The 21,899-nt window shown below is 48.4% G+C and overlaps 1 protein-coding gene across 1 annotated transcript in view; it reads right to left on the minus strand.

Moving 5' to 3' along the window:
- The window catches only part of ADCY5 (adenylate cyclase 5), a 161,330-nt gene that overhangs the window by 62,761 nt on the left and 76,670 nt on the right, over positions 1-21,899 (minus strand). Inside the window, exons 5-6 of the mRNA XM_010834408.1 lie at positions 5,004-5,153; positions 1,206-1,327 (exon numbers count right to left, since the gene is read on the minus strand). Coding sequence (XP_010832710.1) covers positions 1,206-1,327; positions 5,004-5,153 — 272 coding nt within the window. The remainder of the gene's footprint in view (positions 1-1,205; positions 1,328-5,003; positions 5,154-21,899) is intronic.

Below are 21,899 nucleotides of genomic sequence, written 5' to 3' on the forward strand. Positions count from 1 at the left end.
GGCCTGCCGCTGGCCATGATCTCCCTGCCTGAAGGTGGAGTGTGGGTGGGCGTCAGAGGGGGTGGGATACTTTGAAAACTGAGAACAAATACAGTCTGTAGGTACTTTTTTCTTCCAAAGGCTTCAGATCTGTTTTGGGAGGTGGATGGAGGACACACCGTTAGGACTGGCAGTCTTGGGGCACATTGGGAACTGGGCAGTTCTGCCCACTCCACAGGACAACACCTGCCTACTCCCCACCCCATCATCAGCCTCATCTGACTTTATTAATACCTATTAGTGTGTGTGTGTGTTTATCCTTGCACAATAGTTTAATTATTTTATTTAACCCCTTTATTGAAAATTCAGCCCAAAGCTCCAGAAGGTTGTCTTTGTGTCAACCTTCAGGGACTCATGGGTCCTAGGAAAACTCACACAGGGAGGAAAGAACCCGCCCAAAGGCAAACACAGCAGCTCCTTTTCTGGGCATATGGGAGGATTAGAGGGCTCCCCAGGAAGCCATGCTGGATGAAGGCCACTGTATCGCTTCATGTCCCCGTGGAATGCAGAAGCAGATTTTGCACTCTATTAATCTACATCTGTTTGCATGTCCCTGCTGTCAGCACTTCTGTCTAGGGAAGCAGCAAGCAGGCAGTAAAAGGAACATGGGCTTCGGCAGGGAGGGGAGACCTTGGTGCACCCTGCTCTATCACTCCCTGCCAAGTGACCTTGGGCAAGGGTCTCAGCCATTCTGAGCTCATTCTCAGAGGATGCTGAAAAGGGTCCCCACCCCGCAGGGTTGTCAGCCTCCTGACAGGATTAGCAATGAGGTGGATAACGCCTGGTGCAGTGCCTGGCACACACTGCTTAGAAGGCATGAAGGTTGCCAGAGATGCTGGATGCTGGTGAAGATTGAGATGATGATGGTGACACTGAGGTCCCAAGTCTGCTTTCTGCCTCCCTTGTTAGGCTAGGGGTTTCTCCAACAGCTGCTTGTGGTGTTTTCTCCTTTCTCCTCCTTCCTACAGCCTCACCTCCTCCCCACAGTACTAATTCACTTACCAGACCGAGAGGGGCAGGGCTGGGGTGCCCCAGACAACACACATTCCAAAGCCACCAGACCCCCTGGTTGGGCTGTGCCCTCCTGAAGTGAAGGAAAGGGACATGCCATCTCCTATGGGATTCAGTCTTCCCACCCTGCCCTCGCCCCCCAGCCTCGCCCCTACCTCACGTTGTCATGTTTCTGGATGTAAATCTTATGGAACATCATATCCTCCTGTTTGGCGTTGATGTCGGCTTTCATCTCCATGGCAACGTGACGGGGAAGGACAGACAGCAGGAGCCGCTCCTGGAGGGGAAGCAGATGCTTTCATCATAGCCTCTCCCCAGCTTGGCAGTCCCTTCCCCTCCCCAGGCTTCACTCCTCTACACCTGTGTCCCCACCGCAGGGCCCTGGAAAACCTCTCAGGCTCTCCTCAAACTCAGGGGGCTGACACTTGCATGCTGGGGACAGAGACATGCCTCAGGGCCACCTGGCCCCCATCTCCCTGGGACACCTCCTGGTTCTTCGGTTACATGGGGAAAAGCGCTCCGGGTGAGCCTGTAATACCAAGCACCTTGGGTCAGAGACCTTGGGCAAATGACTGAACTCTGAGCCTCCAGTTGCTTATATAAATGGGGATGGGGTTGTTGGAGCTTTAGATGAGATTCATTCAGTCATCAAATATTCACTGCAAACTGACCGTGTTCCAGGCATCATGCTGGGTGCCAGAAGTGATAACTGGGGCCAGGTTCCGCCTTCACAAGTTCCCAGTCTCCTGCGTTACAGGTACTATGGGGCATGGAGCAGGGGCACCTGCCTGAGGCTAGGGAGAAGTGGGGTGGTCACAGAGGACTTGTGGGGACTAGAGAATGACATGCTCCATTTTCACAGGATGGTGGCCCAGGAGGACGGGAAAAATCCCTGACATGAGAAACTGAGAAATTAAGATCAGCTGAGGGGGAGGTTGGAGGGAAGTAGGGAGAGGGGCCAGGGCCACCCTGTGAAGTGGGGGAGGGTCACGTCAGCCCTTGATGGAGTCTGGATGTGGCCTCCTCTCTGAGTTCTCCTCTGGGGCCTGCCTGCTCCAGAGGTTCAGCAGCCCCCAGAGTATGCAGCCTCTGCCCGCACCCTCTGCAGCCCCTCCCCATGCCAGGCGCTCTGCCAGGCTTACTCACGGATCCTCTCATCTGGGGCCTTTCCTCCTGGCGGCCCGCAGCTCCTCCATCTTCCCTCCCATCCCCCAGCAGTGGAAGCTGGACCACTCCCTCCCCAGGCCCTAAGACTTCTGCTCCTGCACCTGTCTAGTTCCCCTCCCTCCTTCCTGCCCCACCTCTGTCCTCTTCCTGCTCACTCCTGCCATCGGGGAGCAAGGCTTCCACCAGTACCTCCTCTGGTCACCTCCCAAGCCACTCCCTGGTCCAGGTCCCCAAGTCTTCAGCCAGCACCTGACATCATGCCCACAGCATGCTCACCCTCCCAGTGGCTCTTCTCAAGTTCCCTGCCTTTGCCCATGGCACTCCCATCTTCCAGGTCACCAAGGTCAAGGCCTTGCTCCTCACCTAGAATCACCATCCTCACACATGCTGCTACCCTTCCTTGGGCTCACCCCCTTCCCAGAAGGAGGGTCCTGGCTCCAGCTGCCAGCATCCCTTGCCATGCTGAGCCTTCCTGTAGAGTCCCCCATCACTCTGCATTTCAGCCTGTTACTGGGGCCTCCTGAAGGTGGCAGTATGTCTTGTTGGGCTTAGAGCAGACAGTCTTATGCTCAGGAAGCTCTGATAAACTAGTGAGGAATGGTGCTCTCTGTGGACAGGCCTAACCTCTGGTCAGGACCTCCATCAGTGGACACGGCCATTACAGGCCATCTCATATTTACTGAACTCTCCATAAACAGCTACTGGGGATAAAAATACAAATGAAGGACAATTCTGTGGAAATATAGGACGACTGGGAGAAAGTGTGCAACAAATTGTTTAGATTCATGAGAGACCTTCCTACATTTCAGCTAGTTCCGGGGCTGAGGACCAGGAGGAGTGGGCAGGGGATGGGTGGGGAACGTGCTGGATTCCTTCATCAGGTGGCACTGAGGAGCATCCTCGGATCTAGGAGCACCCCCTTCTGCAGAGGGCAGAGGAGGCTGGACTCCGGGCCATGGCTGGGTGAGGAGTGCCTGTCCCCTGGAAGCAGGCCTCCCCTCCCTGGCCTGAAACATGGTTTGGAGAACATATTCCCCCCCACCTCCCCCAAGATCCCTGTGGATTTGCTGGAATGTCTAGCCTGGCCAGGGCCAGCACAAGTAAACTGTGACGAACTGTAAATGCTATAAATGCTAATTTTACTGCAAAAGGGTGAGGTCCAGGCGTGGGGGAGGGGGGCGGTGTGGGAGGCACTCCCTAAACCAGAAGGGGCGGGAAGTTATCCTGATCTCAGGTAAGTGATGCTGGGGCCTGAGACGGGCATGAGAGAGGGGGCTTTTGAGGCAGATAGGGGCTTGGGGGTGAGTAGGGTGCAGAAGTGAGGTAACCGTGTCAAGAAGAGACAGTGGGAAGACTCAGGGACACCTCTGGGCATGGGTTTCATTCAAGAGCTGGACCAGGAGCTTAGATGGGACCAAGAGAACGCGTGGGAAGGCCAGGCCTCAGATGGGACAGCCTGAGCTGGGGACCTGGCCAGGCACAGCGGCCCCGCACAGGGCTGGAAGGGAAGCAGGGGCAGACTATGGGGGTGGGCAGCCTGGAGAGGCACTGTGGAACTCTGCCCCCTGGCTCAGCTGTCTGTGTCACCAGCCAGGTCACTGTAACTCCCTAGACTGAACCCAGACAGAGGCAGAGGGGTGCCTCACACTGTGATGAGCTCCGCACTCGTGGGGACTGAGCTCATGCAGGGTTCACGGAGCACCCGCTGTGCCAGGCAGGAGGGCGCACGTGACTACCGCTCTGCTGTCCACGCCTCCGGCTCCCTGTCCTCACGATCAAAGGCAGACCTTCCATGTTTACACCTGCCACCCGCCTGACATGGCGCGCAGCTCAGAACAGAGCTCCGCCAGAGTTTGGGCAGGCTGCGGGGAGACGCTAACCTAAGAACAGAGCGAGGCCCCTCCGGCTCGGAGTAGTGACCTTCCCTCTGAGAGCCAGGATGAGTCTGAGCCCAGTGGGAGCCCCAGCACCTGGCCGGCCGGCCTGCTTCCCACCCCCAGCTGCCCCCGGGTCTCCCTCCAGGCCTGCTGTCTGGGAGCAGTGTGCCTGGTACAGACTCAGAGCTTCTATCCAGTTCACACGCATGAGAAGACACAAGGGTGACCTGGCCAGACCCGAACCCCGAACAGGACGCCCCAGGATGCCAGGCAGGGAACCCTGACAAGTCCTCAATCTCCACCCCACCCTCAGCCAGAGGAGCATGCGGGGGCAGGTCTCTCTGCCTGGGGCTCACGGAGAGAAGCCCCCGAGTGTGTGGCCTGAATGAGTGACCTGCCTCCTGGCCCTGGAGTCCTGAGGGTGAGGTTTAGGGTGAGACATGGCCATCTTCCTTTCTCGAACTAACCAGACCCCAGAACTCGGCACATGGGAAGTGCCTCGTGAGGGCATCATGGGGCTGACAGCTTGGGCTTCTCTCCTTCCCCCTCCCCCTCCCCGGGAGCACCTTCATCCCAGGAGGGAATGCTGATGCTCTCATCATCCAGTTCATCAGCCCTGGGGTCAGGAGGGAGGGCCGCTTCCTGCCTCCCAGGGCCTGGGTGCTCAGTTTGAGTGCGAACCACAGGGAGGCTGAGCAGGCACTCTCAGCCCAAAGCTTGAGCCCAGAGCTCATTCTCCAAAGCTTCTTGAGAGCATTCCCACAGAGCCAAGAATGCTGGGCACCCTCCAGAGGAAACATCCCCCACGGCCTGGGCCCCCACCCAGGAGGGGCTGGACAGCTGCCCTGAGCATCGCTGGCGGGCAGGCAGCAGCTGGGCAGCCGCGCGGGGCAGGAGGGCCTCACCCACCTGCTGCTGGTTCTCCCGCTGTGAGTGGAGCCGTGCCTGGATGCACTCCCGGGTCTCCTGGAAGGCCTGCCTCTGCGAGACCTCAGCCGGGTAGTGGGTGCACACACCCACAATGTTGGTGCAGGAGAAAATGAGGACGTTGGAGACGAGCTGCAGAGGAAGAGATGAGGACAAGAGCTGAGTCCTGGAGCAGGCACTGGAGCCCCAACCACGACCCTCCCACTCCCAGGGCTCGGAGCCCCCAGGTCCCACTGTAGCAAACACACACCTAGTTGCCAGCAAACAGATGCCAAGGGCTCCCACCCACAGCCAACTACTGGGAGCAGCCAAGTGCAATCAGTCAGGCTCCCTGATGTCCTCAGAGCCCAGAGCTTGGCTGGCCTGCGACAGAATATGGCCCTAACGATGCTGAGTCACAGAATGATTATCCTGGCTATGTCCATAGTACCAAAGGCGACAAGGTTAGGTGTCCTGGGGATGCTGTGTCAGAGCTGTGGGTGTTGGGGTGGCAAGGCCACTGCAAGGAAGTTTCCTTGAGAGGGATAGGACTTCATCGTTTGAAAGAGTGACAGGGTCCACACAGGACAAAGGACTGCTCTCTCACGGAGAAGCCTTAGCCGGCTATTCCCCAGGGATCAGCTCCAAGAAGCAAATAGCTGCTGATGCACAGCACTGTGTGAAGTCCTCTGGGGATGGAGGGGAGGATGAGGTCCCCAGCCAGCAGGGATCAGTGTCCACACAGGTCTCATCTCCTTCTCTACACCAGCACCAGGGCCTCCCGATGACCCTCCCCCCAACACACCAGTTGGTGGACACCCTCCTTCACCCCCACTCCACATGGATGCCCATCTCTGTGCTGACAGAGATGTGTGCAGAGAGACACCACTGTCATCAGGTCACAGGGACAAAGCTGAAGTTCTTTTGAAAGCAATACTCACTGAAAAAATGAGGGAAAACACAACACAACCCACAAAAGCTAGTTGACAGAGCACATTCCAGATCTGGTCCCTTGGACAGCAAGGAGATCCAACCAGTCAATCCTAAAGGAAATTGACCCATAATATTCACTGGAAGGACTGATGCTTAAGCTGAAGCTCCAATACTCTGGCCACCTGATGCGAAGAGCCAACTCACTGGAAAAGACCCTGATGCTGGGAAAGATTGAGGGCAGGAGGAAACGGGGACAACAGAGGATGAGATGGTTGGATGGCATCACCGACTCAAAGGACTTGAGTCTGAGCAAACTCCAGGAGATCCTGAAGAACAGGGAATCCTGGCTTGCTGCAGTCCATGGGGTTGCAAAGAGTCTGACACAACTGAGCGACTGAACAACAAAAGGTGCCGTTTGGCCAAAACTGCTCTTGGCAGGTACAGCTCCTGGGCAGTCTGGGTGAAGGGATTCTGGTCCTGCCCCTGACTCAGGCCATATCAGACAGAAGTCACACAGGCTCAGCTTTCTAGGCCTCAGCCACTCCCTCCAAACACATAGTTCTTAGTCCCAACTGCTGCAGCGGAGCCCAGGCTGGACCTGTGCCTTCTGCTGTGGTTCCACCCCCATCCCCACCGGGAGCCCTGAATTGGTCTCCAGTCCACTTATCCATTTGGATCCCAAAGAGCCTCCCCTTGAGACTTCAGATGCCAGGCAGTGATCGGCAGCAGCTCCCACATGCTTCTTCCAGGGTCTTCTTTTTCTCTGGATGTAGATGTCCTGTCCTTGGCGCTGCTCTGCCTTCTACCTGAAGGCTTTCCCCACCCCACCCACTCTCCGAGGTGGCCCTGACTTCCACCCAGGCTCTCAGGCCCACAGCCATGTGGGCTCCATGCTGGAGGCAGTGCCATCTTTCCCTGGAGACGACCCATACCGTGTCCATCCCCAGTCGATGCACAAAGAGATTTTTCCTCTCCCATCTCTGTCTTGCTTCCTCCTCAACTGCACGATAGACTCTAATGTTCTGGCTGAAAGACACTGTGGGCTCCCTTCAAGCACTTCCTGGCACCCCCAGATGCCTCCCTGAGGAGCCTTCAGGGAGGGGGCAACTCGGCTGATGGTCAAAACTCCCGACCCCCAGCCCCATTCACCCCAGAATCCTACCACTGTCATTGTATATAAACACATCCCAGAGAAAAATCCCACCTATTTGTTACAAGCAAAGAAGACTTCTGATACATGGAAGCTTACAGTGCAGTTGAGGAGATAAGTGGTCACAACCGACAGAGAACCAGCAGCAGGAAGCAGGAACTGAATCATGCCAAGCAAACAGGAGTAGAGGAGAGCACAGGGCAAGTGGAGATCTCTGGGAAGCCTGGGCTTGGGGAGAGGGGCATGCTTGGTGAGGCTGGCAGACATGAGACAGAGTATCCCTGGAGAGAGCAACTAGACTAGCCAAAGTAATTCTGAAGAAGATGAACCAAGGTGGAAGAAATACTACTCAAGTTCAAGACTTCCTATAAAGCTACCGTAATTAAACCGGTGCAGCACTGTTTTAACAAAAGAAATATAGGTCAGTGCAACAGAATTGAGTCCAGAAATAAACCCTTATGTTTATGACTTGCTGAGTTTTGACTAGGATACCAAGACAATTGAATGGGAAAAGAATGGTCTTTTCAGCAAACTTGCTATCCATATGAGGTAGGAGACTTTACCTCGTACCATATACAAAATTAACTCAAAATGGATCAAAGACCTAAATATGAAAGCTATAGCTATAAATTCTGAGAAAAAAACATAGGAATACCTCTCAATGACCTAGGATTAGGCAGTGATTTCTTAGACATTACATCAAAAGCACAAATGATAAAAGAAGAAAAGATAAATTGCACTTCATCAAAATTAAGAAGCCTTGTGCTTCAAAAGGAACCATTAGGAAAGTGAAAAGACAACCCATAGAATGGGAAAAAATGCCTGCAGATCATCTATCACACCTAAATAAAGGTGTTACATATTTTTGACAAATATACAAAGGCAACTAAATGGAGGAGGATCATCTTTTGCAGCAAATGGTGCTAGAACAATTGAATAGCCATATGATTAACTCAAATCTCACAAAATATTACAAACATTTATTCAGAATGGTTAATAGGCCTAAATGTAAAACCTAAAACTATTAAACTTCCAGAAGAAAACACCTTGGGTTAGGCAAAAATTTCTTATATACCACAGCAAAACATGATTCATAAAAGAAAAGATAAATTGATAAATTAGACATCATCAAAATTAAGAACATTTGCCTTCAAAAGACACTGTTAAGAAAATGAAAAGACAAGCTATAGAATGGAAAAAGTTATTTGTAGATCACATATCTGATTAAAAGACTTGAATCCAAAATTCACAAAGAGCTGTCAAATCAAAAATAAAAAAACCCTCAAACCACTTTTTAAAAGAGCAAAATATTTAAGTAGACAATTTACCAAGACGATATAAGGATGGCAAACAGAGAAAGATGGAAATAATTAGCCATTAAGGAAATGCAAATTTCTTACAAAAAACGAGATACTACTAAACATTATTAAAATGGTTAGAATAAAATTAAATTTAAAAAATGAAAATAGGGACGTCCCTGGTGGTCCAGTGGTTAAAAATTGTCTTGCAATGCAGGAGACGTGGGTTTGATCCCTGGTCGGGAACTAAGATCTCAAAAGCCTCAGAGCAACTAAGCCCACATGCCATAACTGCTGAGCCCACGTGCCAAAACTAGAGAGTCTGCACATCTCAATGAAAGATCCCTCATGATGCAACAAAGATCCCGTGTCCCCCACAGCTAAGACCAAAAGTAGCCAAATAAATAGTGCGCTTTGTGGCTCAGTCGTGTCTGACTCTTTGCAACCCCATGGACTGTAGCCTGCCAGGCTCCTCTGTCCATGGGATTCTCCAGGCAAGAATACTGGAGTGGACTGCCATGCCCTCCTCCAGGGGATCTTCTCAACTCAGGATCAAACTCAGGTCTCCCGCATTGCAGGCGGATTCTTTACCGTCTGAGCCACCAGGGAAGCCCATGACTCTGACAACTTCCTGTTAAAATGTGGCATAAGACTGTCTCAGTTTGGAGAATAGACACAGAATCGGAAGTATTTCTGAGTTCCAAGTCCTAGATATGAGTCCTGTATGATTAAAATCTCAATCCCTTGGTCTGCCATTTTGGTGTAACAGAATTAGAAGTAGTTGGAGGAATGACAACTGGAATTTTAATTGACAAAATAAATCTCATTTCCTTACAGAAGCACAGGCCTGAAACTGTGCTCTGGACTAGGCACTTCAGGGAGACTTGTGGTCAGGTAGCCGGTTGCCTAGTTTTATAAAAAGTAAGGGTTGCAGTTGCTAGCTGTCAGCAGACATTGTTTTGAGAATGTTTTGTGGCATCCAAGCCTAACACAACTCAGAAAACTCAAGTGTTTAGCAATACAAGGTCTAGTCTGAAATTACACCCATAGTATCACCTAGTTATTTCCTTGGATGTCTGAGCCATAGCTACTCTATTTTGACTTTTAATTGTAAAATTATCCTTAATAGCCAAAGCAGATGTCACCATTAATTATGTCAGTGTTTCTCTGAGCTTTCCCGGTGGCTCAGATTGTAAAATCGTCTGCTTGCAATGCTGGAGACCCGGGTTCAATCCCTGGGTTGGGAAGCAGCAACCCACACCAGTACTCTTGCCTGGAAAATTCCATGGATGGAGGAACCTCGTAGGCTACAGTTGATGGAGTCACAAAGAGTTAGACACAACGGAGAGACTTCACTTTCACTTTCCAGTGTTTCTCTAGGTATAGAAGATGCAAGAATTGGGACTCATAAAATCTTCTCCTAAAAAGATCTAACTATATGAAGACCTGTTTTGCCCATTTTTCCCAGAGCACAGACTGCACAGAAATAAGTAATAAATAAAAATAAATATTTTTTAAAAAATGAAAAGAAGAAAGAACTGCCAACACTGGTACTGGTAAGAGTGTGTAGCAGCTAGAACTCTCATACCTTGCTAGTACGAATGAAAAATGGTACAGCCATTTTGGAAACAGTCTGGCATTTCTCATACATACACTTGACCAGCAAGCTCACTCCTAGTATCTGCCCAAATCACATGCAAAGTTATGTTCAAATGGAACAATCTCATGATAACACATAACATAGATGAGTCTTAAGTTAATTATGCTGAGTGAAAGAAGCCACACTCAAAAGGCTACATACATAAATGACTCCATTTATATGGCATTCTGGAAAAGGCAAAACTTCAGGGACTGAAAACAGATCAGCGGTTGCCAGGGGTTGGGGAGAGCTTGACTAAAAGGGGCGGCAAGAAGAGATCTTTCGGGGTGATGGGACTGTTACATACCACGATTGTGTTGGTGGTTACTTATCCATATACCTTTGTCAAATCCAAAGAATTACACACCAGAGAGGGCTTCTCAGGTGGCACAGTGGTAATCTGCCTAACAGTGCAGGAGACACGAGAGACACATGTTGTACCCTGGGTCTGGAAGATCCCCTGAGTAAGAAATGGGGAACCACTCCAGTATTCTTGCCTAGGAAATCCCATGGACAGAGAAGCCTGGCAGGCTACAGCCTACTGGGTCGCAAAGAGTCAGACACTACTGAGTGTGTGTGTGTGTGTGTGTGTGTGTGTGTACACCAGAGAAGCCAAATTCTACTGTATATAAATTGTTGTTATTGTTTAGTTGCTAAACTGTGTCTGACTCTTTTGAGACACCATGGACTGTAGCCCACCTGGCTACTCTGTCCATGGGATTTTCCAGGCATGAATACTAGAGTGGGTTGCCATTTCCTTCTCCAGGGAATCTTTCCAGCCCAGGGATTGAACCCACGTCTCCTGCATTAGCAGCTGGATTCTTTACCACTGAGCCACCAGGGGAAAAAAAGAACAAGAGTAAAGGTCCAGGAGGGACTAGCAGAGAGAATATGAGGAGCCGGCTGGACAGGGAAAGGGCAGCTTTTCCTCTCTCTGAGGCCAGAAAGAGGAACCAGAGTCTATTTTGAGACATGACCCTCGAAGTAATTATCAGCTGGCCTCTGCCATCTCGGCACTAATCCTCCTGGCCTCTCCTGCTGTAATCTGACTCTTCCTGCAGCCAGAAGGCCAATAGCAACAGAGGGTGTAAATCCAGGTAAAGCGATGTGCTGTAACCCAATAGGGTCCAAATGGCTCAGCTAAGCTTAGCATGCCTCAGTGTTCCTCTCTCCCATTCACTAAACAGACAATGGGGTGAGCCAGAAGAGAGTGCTAGGTGTGAGAGAGGTCTTCAGAAAGGCCTGTTGGAAAGGGTGATTTTGGCAAACTGGACCTGAGAGTGAAAACGCTTAAGAGATTAATATATCAAACACACATACACCCACCAAAAAGGCAAGAATCTGTGCGGCAGGTCTTAATAGATGCTAAGATCCCTGTGCACATGCAAAGGTTATGAATGAAGAGAAAGCTTCAGTAAAAGCTGATGGAATTCTGCAAACAGTCTTCCAGAAAGGAGTTTGTAGCTTAAAAATGATCTCACACCTTAGGCTGCTGCTGCTGCTGCTGCGTCACTTCCGTCATGGGACTCTGTGCGACCCCGTAGATGGCAGCCCACCAGACTCCTCCATCCCTGGGATTCTCCAGGCAAGAACACTGGAGTGGGTTGCCATTTCCTTCTCCAATGCATGAAAGTGAAAAGTGAAAGTGAAGTCACTCAGTTGTGTCCGATTGTTCGTGACCCCATAGACGGCAGCCTACCAGGCTCCTCCACCCATGGGATTTTCCAGGCAAGAGTACTGGAGTGGGGTGCCATTGCCTTCTCCGACAGGAGGGTCCAAACAAATGCTAACCAGTTTTCTTCTCTACTAACAATGATGATCAAATATTGAGCCCCTTCATACATGCTTATGCAAAATACTTAACTAGTAAATAGTAACAGGTATCAGTCACAACAACAGGTAAACAAGGCCTAATTAAGGGTTTGTTGCTTTTCCCTGTGCACACTTCACAGGACATGTCCAACCACATGAAAGAGGCGTGTGTGTGTGTGTGTGTGTGTGTAAAGGGATACCTACATCATAGCAGGTGGAGTAACAGGGACACCTGAGAATACAACAAACCTCAGGCCTTACACTGGCCTCAGCATCTGCTTTTAAAACCAGCCCTGCAGATGGTTTGGGTCTGGGAGGTCCCAGGACCACACCAGGAAAAACCCCAGGAGAGGGGAATGTTTGGAATTCTGGTCTCCAAGGGGAAGCCCAGAGGAGGTGCCTGTGCATATTTACAACTCCACTGGCATTCCTAACTCCCCAGCACTTCAGAAACCCGATCTCTCCTGTCTGCAGGCTGCAGGTTTGATTTGGCCACAGTGAAGTTACTGCTTAGTGTGTTCAGCGCCTCTGTGGCGAAGCCTGAAAGGGCTCCCAGCAGCTTGCCTTGGGCACTGCCATGCCTGCTGCCCCTTTGCTCTTGAGTATTCAGAGGACCCCATGGGCCCATTGCCATAGGCATGCTGTTTGCCAGTCCTGAGATGAGAGGCAAAGAGGAATGAGGAATGAACTGGTTTGGAACAGAAGAAAATAAGCTAGGAGGACCTCCTCATAATCTACTATTCTGCATGGGTTCTGTTCTGGACAGGTCAGCTGGTAGTTCACAGGGTGTACCTGGTGGGGGTGGTACGAGATAAAGAACCAGAATTCCCCAGGCAGCCAGATTAGGTGACTGAGGTGAGGGGCCAAGATGTCCAGTTATATTTGAATTTCAGATAAACAACAGGTGTTTTTTAAAGTATAAGTATGTCGTGTGCAATAGTGGGAACACGTGTGTTAGTCGCTCAGTCGTGTCCGACTCTTTGCAACCCCACAGACTATAGCTTGCCAGGTCCCTCTGTCCATGGGATTCTCCAGGCAATAATACTGGAGTGGCTTGCCATTCCCTTCTCCAAGGGAACTTCCCACCCCAGGGATAGAACCCTGGTCTCCTGCATTGCTGGCAGATTCTTTACCATTTGAGTTACAGGGAAGTCTCTAGTGGGAACATACTTATACTAAAAAATTATTTATCTGAAATTCAAGTTTATTCCAACCTGCCCTCCCCCAGCTCTAACACCCTCCAGAATTGGCCAAGCCCTAGCACACTAAGGGTGGCCCAGCTCCCTCTCCACTCCACTCCCTCTTCCATATCCTCTCCCACTCTCAGAGGCTCCCGCACAGACAGAGGACAGTGCTTCCTCTTCACATAAGGGTCTGAAATCACCTCACTTCAGTGCAAGCCAAAGCCGGGATCTGATTGTTCAAATCCACCCACCTGGACACAAGGGGCAAGAGCATCTCAGAGTCCCTAGGGACTGAGGACCAGCTCCACAGCACTCTGCAAATGTGACTGGGACTCCACATTTAAAAGGCAGAATCCTTTCTGTTCTAGTCCTTTTTCTGTTTACAAACACACAAAACTAGCAACCAAATAACTCCCCAATAAAAGGAGCTGACAAGCCTGATAAGGGTTCCTTCTGTCTGGCCCAGATTTCATTTCTCCTGAATGGTGCTGGTTGGAAGCTTGGGGGACCTCAGTGGAAACCCATTATTATATAAAATAAATCAAAGAAGGATAATCTTAAAATATATATACTCAGAAGGCATATCAGCAGGGCTCCTTGTATACTGTACCAAGCATTACTAGAGGCTAAATGACTTAAAAAAATAATATATATTTTAACTTTTTTCATCATAGTGATGTGTCTTTAAAAATTTTCCTTTACAAAAAATAAAGATTGTTGTATGCTTTTTTTTTTTTTTTTTGGCCATCAAAGCCACATTATCTCTGCCTGGGGGCTTTTGTGATGAGGTCCTCTTTCATGGGGGTGGCTGGTCCATCTCAGTGGCTCTGGACAAACAAAACCAGGCTCTCTGCTCTCTTCATTCCTATTAGGGGTTCTGCCCAGGTGGCACCTCTTTCTCCTCTCCATTCCAGCTAGGATATAGCTGCCTGGAGCTTGTCAATCTTACCCAGACTGGAATCCTCTCTGCAACTATCCTGTGTCAGAGATCATCATATCCCCTTACATCAAGACACTTTCCTGATCAAATCCCACCAATAATATAAAGCCCAAACTCTTGTGTTGATATTAAGATTCTACAAGTCTCATCATGGGCCACATTCCCCCTTCTTCTTACTACTTCTATCATATGGGCTACTTACTGCCTCTGGAAATTACCAATCTACAGTATGATTCTAAAAGTATACTGTTTACTTAATACACTTTTATTATTACTAAAAACAAATTAATAATTAGCATCCGCTTAATCCATATTTAGAAAAGACAAAGTAGACTAAAATAGGACATGTATCTGAGAATGATTAGGTGCAGCAATTTACAACCTTCAAAACACCTTCACAGGTCATATTTCATTGCATCCTCACTGCATTCTTCTAAGAGAAGCGAGTTGGGCGGCATCACCTCCTCCTGCTAGTGCAGGAACTAATGCAGGAGCCTCAGCCACACAGCAAGACAGCAGCAGAGCTCAATCAGATTCTCAGAGTTCAGAGCTTGTCCTGTTCTACTGTACTAAGCGGTTATTTATCCCAACTTAATTTAGGTCCACTTTTGTTTGATTCTATTTAATAAAGGAACACTCAACTTTCTTTCACCCTCTTCCTAGGTGCCTTAGGCCTTCTTTATAGATCCTGGTCACATAACACGCTGCTGATTAGGGACCTACTCACAGCCGCTGCCTCTAACCCAGCTCTATCCAAGGAACTCGCCACTGTGAGTGAGAACGGCCCATCGCCTGTCTTATAAGGCCAATTCTTACCCCAATAGAGGTTTCTTGAATTCTTTTTTCATTGATAGAGATCATACACCACACGACAGCAGTCTCCAACCTTTTTGGTGCCAGGGACCGGTTTTGTGGAAGACAATTTTTCCACAAACCGGAGGCTGAGGGAATGGTTTCAGGATGATTTAATAAGCACGTTACATTTATTGTGCACTTTATTTCTCTTCTTATTACATCAGCTCCACCTCAGATCATCAGACACTGGATCCCAGAGGTTGGGGATGCTCTGGCCATAGAATTCATCCTTTTAGAGTATACCATTCAGTAGCTTTTAATGTATTCTCAAGGTTGTGCAGCCTTCACCACTAATTCCAGAACGTTATTAACATCCTTAAAGAAATCCCACACCCATTAATCATTGCCTGTTCCCCACCTCTACCTCCACCCCGCCCCCAACTCCTGTCAACCACTAATTTATTTTCTGTCTTGATGGACTTGCCTGTTCTAGATATTCATATAAATGGTATCATGCAATAGCCTTCTGTGTCTAGCTGTTTTCACGTAGCGTAATACTTTCAAGATTCTTCTCTGTTTAGCATGTATCAGTACTTCATTCCTTTCTATGGCCAAGTAATAGTCCACAGTACAGGTATGCCACTTTTTGTTTATTCTTTCATCAGTTATAGGCAATTGAGTAGTGTCTCCTTTTTGATTGTTATGAATAATGCTGCTATGAACATCCATGTTTCTATATATGTTTTCAGTTCTCTTGGGCATATACCTAGGACTGGAATTGCTACATGTTATGGGCTGTTATGTCCATGTCCCCTTCTCCTAAATGCATATGTTAAAACGCGAACACCTAATGTGATGGTTTCAGGAGGTGGGGTTTTGGGAAAGTGGTTAGATCATGAGGGTGGCACACTCATGAGTCAGATTAGCACCCTTATAAAAGTGACCTCATAGAGTTTGCTAATCTCCTTCCACCACGTGAGGACACAGTGAGAAAATGACCATCTATGACCCAGGAAGTGGGCTCTCACCAGACCCTGGTGACTTGAATCTGGATTTCCCAGGCTCCAGAATGTGAGAAATAAATGTTGTTTAAGCCACTCAGGCTATGGTATTGCTATTTTGTTATAGCAGCCTGGATGGACTAAGACACTGGGTCACACGGAAACTCTACGTTACATATTTTGAGGAGCTGCCCAGCTGTTTTCCAAAGGGGTTGCACCTTTGATATTTCTACCAGCAATGGCTGATGATGCTCCACGCCCTCCCCAGCACTTGCTGTGTCTATCTTTTTTATTATAGCCATCCTAGTGGGGGTGAGGTGGTATCATATTGTGATTTTGATTCCCTTAAAATTCAGAACAAATAATGACAATAATGAGTGAGGTAGTTTATTCTGTAACTTGAGCAGCTGTGCTCTTAGAGAGAGATGGCCACACTGTACACTTATTTTTGTCACCTTTGGTTATTGATTCCTAGGAAACCCCAGACCTTGTGCACATAGCCAGAGAAAAAAAGCAGCTTTCATGGAACAGTACTTGCTTGAACAGGACATCCCCTTAATTCATTAAAAAATTACTGACTGAGGACCCAGTGCAGGGCACAGGGCACTGGGGAACCTGAACTCAGGTCACCCAGCCCCTGGCCTCCAGGACGCCACGTCTGGCGGTAGAGGCAAGCACGTGCACAGAAGCAGCAGGGAGGACACAAACTTTGCAGGCTTTGCAGTCACTAACCCAAGTTAGTTCCACAAACACTCAACAACTCTGCAGAGGAGACAATACTCTTACTATTGATATATGAACTGGCTTATAAATTAATGAAATAAGTAAAATTTGGGTTAATCCCTGGATTGGGAAAATTTAACAGAAAAAAATGGATAATGTAGATGAAGCTTTTCCAAGATGTAAAATTACAAATGACATAAACACATGATATGATATGAGATACGTGAACCTCATCAATAGGCAACAAAATACAAGTGAAAACAATATTAGCCCATTTAACCAGCAAAGCATTTTTTTGTGGTAATAATGTTGGCAAGAATGCAATAGAACAGGCATCCTCCTATACCTAAGTGGGGATGTGAAGACACAGTCCTTCTGGAAAGCATTTTGGTCATGTGTATGAAGAGCTTTAAAAATGTTCACACTCTGTGACCCAGATTCGGTCTCCTCTTGGGAATCTGTGCTGCAGAGACTCAGTAGCTTGGGCAGGGTTTTACAGCCAAGAATAATTAGAAAATTTAAAAATGGGGAACGGTTAAATGTTGAACAACTGGAGGATAGTTAAATAAATTATGGTGCTTTGATACCCTGGAATATGTCAAGGCCTTTCAAATGTTTCATTTGAACAAGATTCAACATCAAGGGGAGGTTTTCAAAATATAATGTCACATGGGATAAAAAGAGAATACAGAATTGCAAATTCAGCGTGATCTCAGTCTCAAACTATATGTATGTTAACAGTGGTAGGATGTCTCTAGGTAGTGGGATTATAGGTATTTTTTACTTTTCTCTTTAGATCATTGAATAGTTTCCTACTTTTTGACCGTGTGTGTGAATCTTAAAAGAGAAAAGTGATATGTTTATTTTAAAAAGAGGAAAAACATATATGCTTTTACTCTGAGCATGGCAGGCTGAAGGAACTTCTTTTCTAAATAGAAAAGATGAGAATTCAGATGCCTACACAACCAGCCAGAATAAGTCAAATGGGAAAAGAAAAAGAAGTCATGTCTGGGCAGTTGGGACTAGGAAGGCTAGTCCTGGAGATGGAGCTTGGGGGTGGGCAGGATCTGGGCAACCAGCATGATAGCAGAGGTGCATCCAGGTGGCAGAAACAACCTGAGTTAAGGGGTGGAGAGGAAGGTGCAAGGCTATCTGGGGAATGAGAAGAAGTCCCCCCTGACTGGGACAGAGCCCTCAAGGGGAACTGAGACACAGTGGGGTTCACAGCTTTATCACAAAGGACATCCATGTCAGGGTAAGGGGCTGGCACATAATCCAGGAAGCACTGAAACCTCTTGGTAGCTTCATTTCCCAAAATAAAAAGTGTATTAATATTTCAATTTACAAAGTGTGCATTCATTAGAGAAAATTTCAAAATCATAGGGAAAAAACTCAATTTGCCACCCCCAAAGACAACCAATGGTGTCTGCTTCCTCACTTCCTTCCTCTCTAATCTACTCACAGTTTTTTGTTTTTGCTTTTGTGAAGCTGAGATCTTACTGTTTCTATAATTTGGTGTTCTGCTTTTTTTCACTCAACATTATAGCATAAGCATGTTCCCCTGTTCTTACGATCTCTAATGCTGTGGGCTTTCAACAGGGAAATGTGATCAGAGCTGCAGTTGGGGAAGAATAATCGGACAGCTGGGAAAGAAGTAGTCAAGGGGAAGGTTCAAGAGGTGGAGAGACCAATAAAGAGGTGGGGATAGGAATTCTGTGGTGGTCCAGTGGTTATGACTCCGTGCTTCCACTGCAGGAGGTGTGGGTTCAATCCCTGGTCAAGAAACTAAGATCTCCACAAGCCTCGCAGTGTGTGTGTGTGAGAGAGGTGGCGAATGCCACAGATGAGAAGGACCAGGGTCTCAGAGGGGTTGGGGACCTGCAAAGGGAAGGGGGAGCAGTGTGTTGGGAGGTCCCAAGCAAGCATGGACCAGGAATGGCTCTCCAGGGGAACGGAAGTTTGCATAGTGAGTGGAGTGAGTGAGGTGGTGTCACCAAAGCTAACTGGAAGGGAGTCATTAAACCGGAAGAGTTTATGGAAGAGGTGGATGAGGTTCTATGAGTCCAAGGTAGTCAGGGCCCCATGCATGACCTCTGAGGGAGACAGGATGGAATAGGGGTCCTGGCTGCAAAGGGTTTTCCCTGGTGGCTCAGATAGTAAAAAATCTGTCTGCAATGTAGGAGACCCACTTCAATCCCTGGGAAGATCCCCTGGAGAAGTGAATGGCAACCCACTCCAGTATTCTTGCCTGGAGAATCCCATGGACAGATGAGCCTGGTGGGCTATGGTCACAGGGTTGCAAAGAGTTAGACATGACAGCAACTTTCACTTCACTTCAAGCCATAGGGGCTGTGAAGGTAACTCTTTCTTAGGATGCTTAGGAGAGAGCAGAGAGTGAAGGGAAAAGAGAGAGAATTTGATTCACCCAAAGGCAGAGGGAGGGGAGGATGACAGAGACAAAGGAGGACAGGAATCTATTGAGCTGCAGGACAGCACTGTTCACACTGGCAGCCCCCAGCTGCATGCAGCTGTGAGCACTGGAAATGTGACTCATCTGAACGGAGGTGTGCTGTGAATGTAAAATTTCCCTGGTGGCTCAGATGGTAAAGAATCCGCCTGCAATGTGCGAGACCTGGGTTCAATCCCTGGGTTGGGAAGATCCCTTGGGGAAGGGAACTGCTGCCCACTCCAGTTATTCTGGCCTGGAGAAGTCCATGGACTTCCTGGAGAAGTCCATGGGGCCGCAAAGAATCAGACATGACTGAGCGATACACACCAGTTTGAAATCATTTTTTATTTTAATTACCTGTTGAAATGATATTCTGGAGATACTGGGTGAAGTAAGAATACATTATTAAAATTAATTTCACCCATTTAAACATAAACTTTTTTGGTGACTGGAAAAATTAAAATTACACATGTGCCTCTCATTATATTTCTGTTGGACAGCACAGCTATAGAATAAAGGGAAGCAAAGCAATAGGGGCTGGGGGCACAGCAGATGTGGGAGAGACCACAGGCTGATCTGCACACTATCCAACTGCTGCCTGGAACTCGACACTTGAACTGACCTAGAGCCCCACCTTTGGGTCACAGAGGGACTGGCCTCCCTCCCTGCCCTTTAGGGTGTCATTTTCCAAAGATTCAGATTTGTTCATCTACCAGGCTACAGCAGACTTCAGATGGTGCACCCCATGACAACCACTCCCTCTGGCTTTTGGGAGTGTGACATGCATAGGAGAAAAGGAGAGGGTGTCTAGGGGCTGAGACTCAACCATAGGACCCCAAGGGACTGGAAGCTTTCACAAAGGGTCTCAGGTACAAACTGAGGTATTACACCAAGAGGTAAGGGGGGAGGAATAAATTAGGGTATTGGGATTGACATAAACACATTCTATGTATAAAATAAACACATTCTATGTATAAAATAGATAACTAATAAGAACCTACTGTGTAGCACAGGGAACTCTACTCAGTACTCTGTAATGGTCTACTGGCTAAGACATAGTGTAGTATGGGGGCTTCCCAGGTGGCGCAGAGGTAAAGAATCCACCTGCCACTGCAGGAGACACAAGAGCCCTGGGTTCAGTCCCTGGGTTGGGAAGATCCAAAGATTAGGAAACGGCAACCTGCTCCAGTATTCTTGTCTGAAAAATTCCATGGACAGAGGATCCTGGTGGGCTACAGTCCAGAGGGTCACAAAGAGTCAGACACAACTGAGTGACTGAGCACACACATGGGGGAAAAAAAAGCTTTAAAAGAGTGAATATATGTTTAACACACATATAGGTGATTCACTTTACTGTGTATACTGAAACTAACACAACACTGGAAATCAACAATATACCAATAAAAAATCTTAAAAAAAAAAAGGTTCTATTAAGATAGGATGTCAATGCTTGTATCATGTCATGAAACTTGGGAGCTTTGGGAAAGTACATGAATTTAAAACCATGGGGAGGGGACTTCCCTGAGGGTCCAGTGACTAAGATTCTGCACACCCAATGCAGGGGGCCTGCATTTGATCCCTGGTCTGGAAAATCCCACGGACGGAGGAGCCTGGTGGGCTGCAGTCCATGGGGTCGCTAAGAGTCGGACACGACTGAGCGACTTCACTTTCACTTTTCACTTTCATGCACCAGAGAAGGAAATGGCAACCCACTCCATGTTCTTGCCTGGAGAATCCCAGGGACGGGGGAGCCTGGTGGGCTGCCGTCTATGGGGTCGCACAGAGTCGGACATGACTGAAGTGACTTAGCAGCAGCAGCAGCAGGAAATTAGATCCCACACGCTGCAACTAAAGAACCCACATGCTACAACAAAGATGAAAGATCCCATGTGCTGCAGCTAAGACCCAGCACAGTCAAACAGATAATAAAAATAAATAAGTAAAACCATGGGGAGACAGAGCCTAAGAGCAATGAGTGAAAGTCAAGAGGTAGCATGGTGTAAGAACGGACTAGGGATTTCAGCGGCTAAGTTTTCCTCCTGGATTTGCCAAAAAAAAAAAAGCACTATGGCTCTAAGCAAGTCACGTTTCCTCTATGGACCTCAGCTTCCTTGTCTATAAAGCTGGAATGGCAATGAGTGATGGCCACGGTCTCTGCCATCATGGACAGTCCATGGAGTGGCTGTGGCCTGTGGTGCTCTGGCAGCATAAGCATCCTGAGCACTGTGAATGGAGATGCCATGTGCGGGATTTTCTGGGAAATCTGATTTCAGATGTCCTGTCCCACGGTCTCCTGAAACGCAATAAAATGCCCAACACTTCAGCATGAAAGCCACAGCTTTAACACAGCTGGTCACACCTGGAAGTCATACACAACTCTTCTGTCTGACCCAGGCTGAATCTGTGGAGGATCCCAGAGGAGGCCAGAGTCCTTCAGAATCTAGGCCAGGCAAGGACCCCTCCCACACACACCCCAAGCTGTGGGAAATCACATGTGCAAAGCAGCGTGGAGACACAGATATGTTCCCACACAAAGCAAGGACGTGAGTTGGGGCAGAGGGGTCGGGTGTGATGGACAGACTGGCTTGGTGGGCATGCCTTGGCAAGGCTTTCTATAGAAGTTGGGTGGGGCTTTGCCACCCATAAACTGTTTCTCATGCAGCTCTCTGACCTCTGCGGTAAGAGAGAGTTTGCTCTGTGGCCTGGCAAGAAGTTTTGTGGGCTAGAAGTTTATTTATAATCTGAGTGCAAATGAAGTTTCTCTCCTCTAAAAATCTCATCTTGGAGAATAATTATCCAGCCCCACCTCCCCAAGTTCCTCCACCCTCCGCGTTGTCCTCCCTCTTCCAAGAAAGTCAGACAAGCTTTCATTGTTCTAGGTGAGCAGTGGTGACAGCTGAGGATGACGTCGGGCTGTGGAGGTGGAGGGAAGGGGCTGACAAAATGCTCGAATCGGATCCAGGGGAGGGAAAGAG

The sequence above is a fragment of the Bison bison genome, unplaced genomic scaffold, assembly GCF_000754665.1.
Source record: "Bison bison bison isolate TAMUID 2011002044 unplaced genomic scaffold, Bison_UMD1.0 scf7180017864032, whole genome shotgun sequence".
NCBI lineage: Eukaryota > Metazoa > Chordata > Mammalia > Artiodactyla > Bovidae > Bison > Bison bison.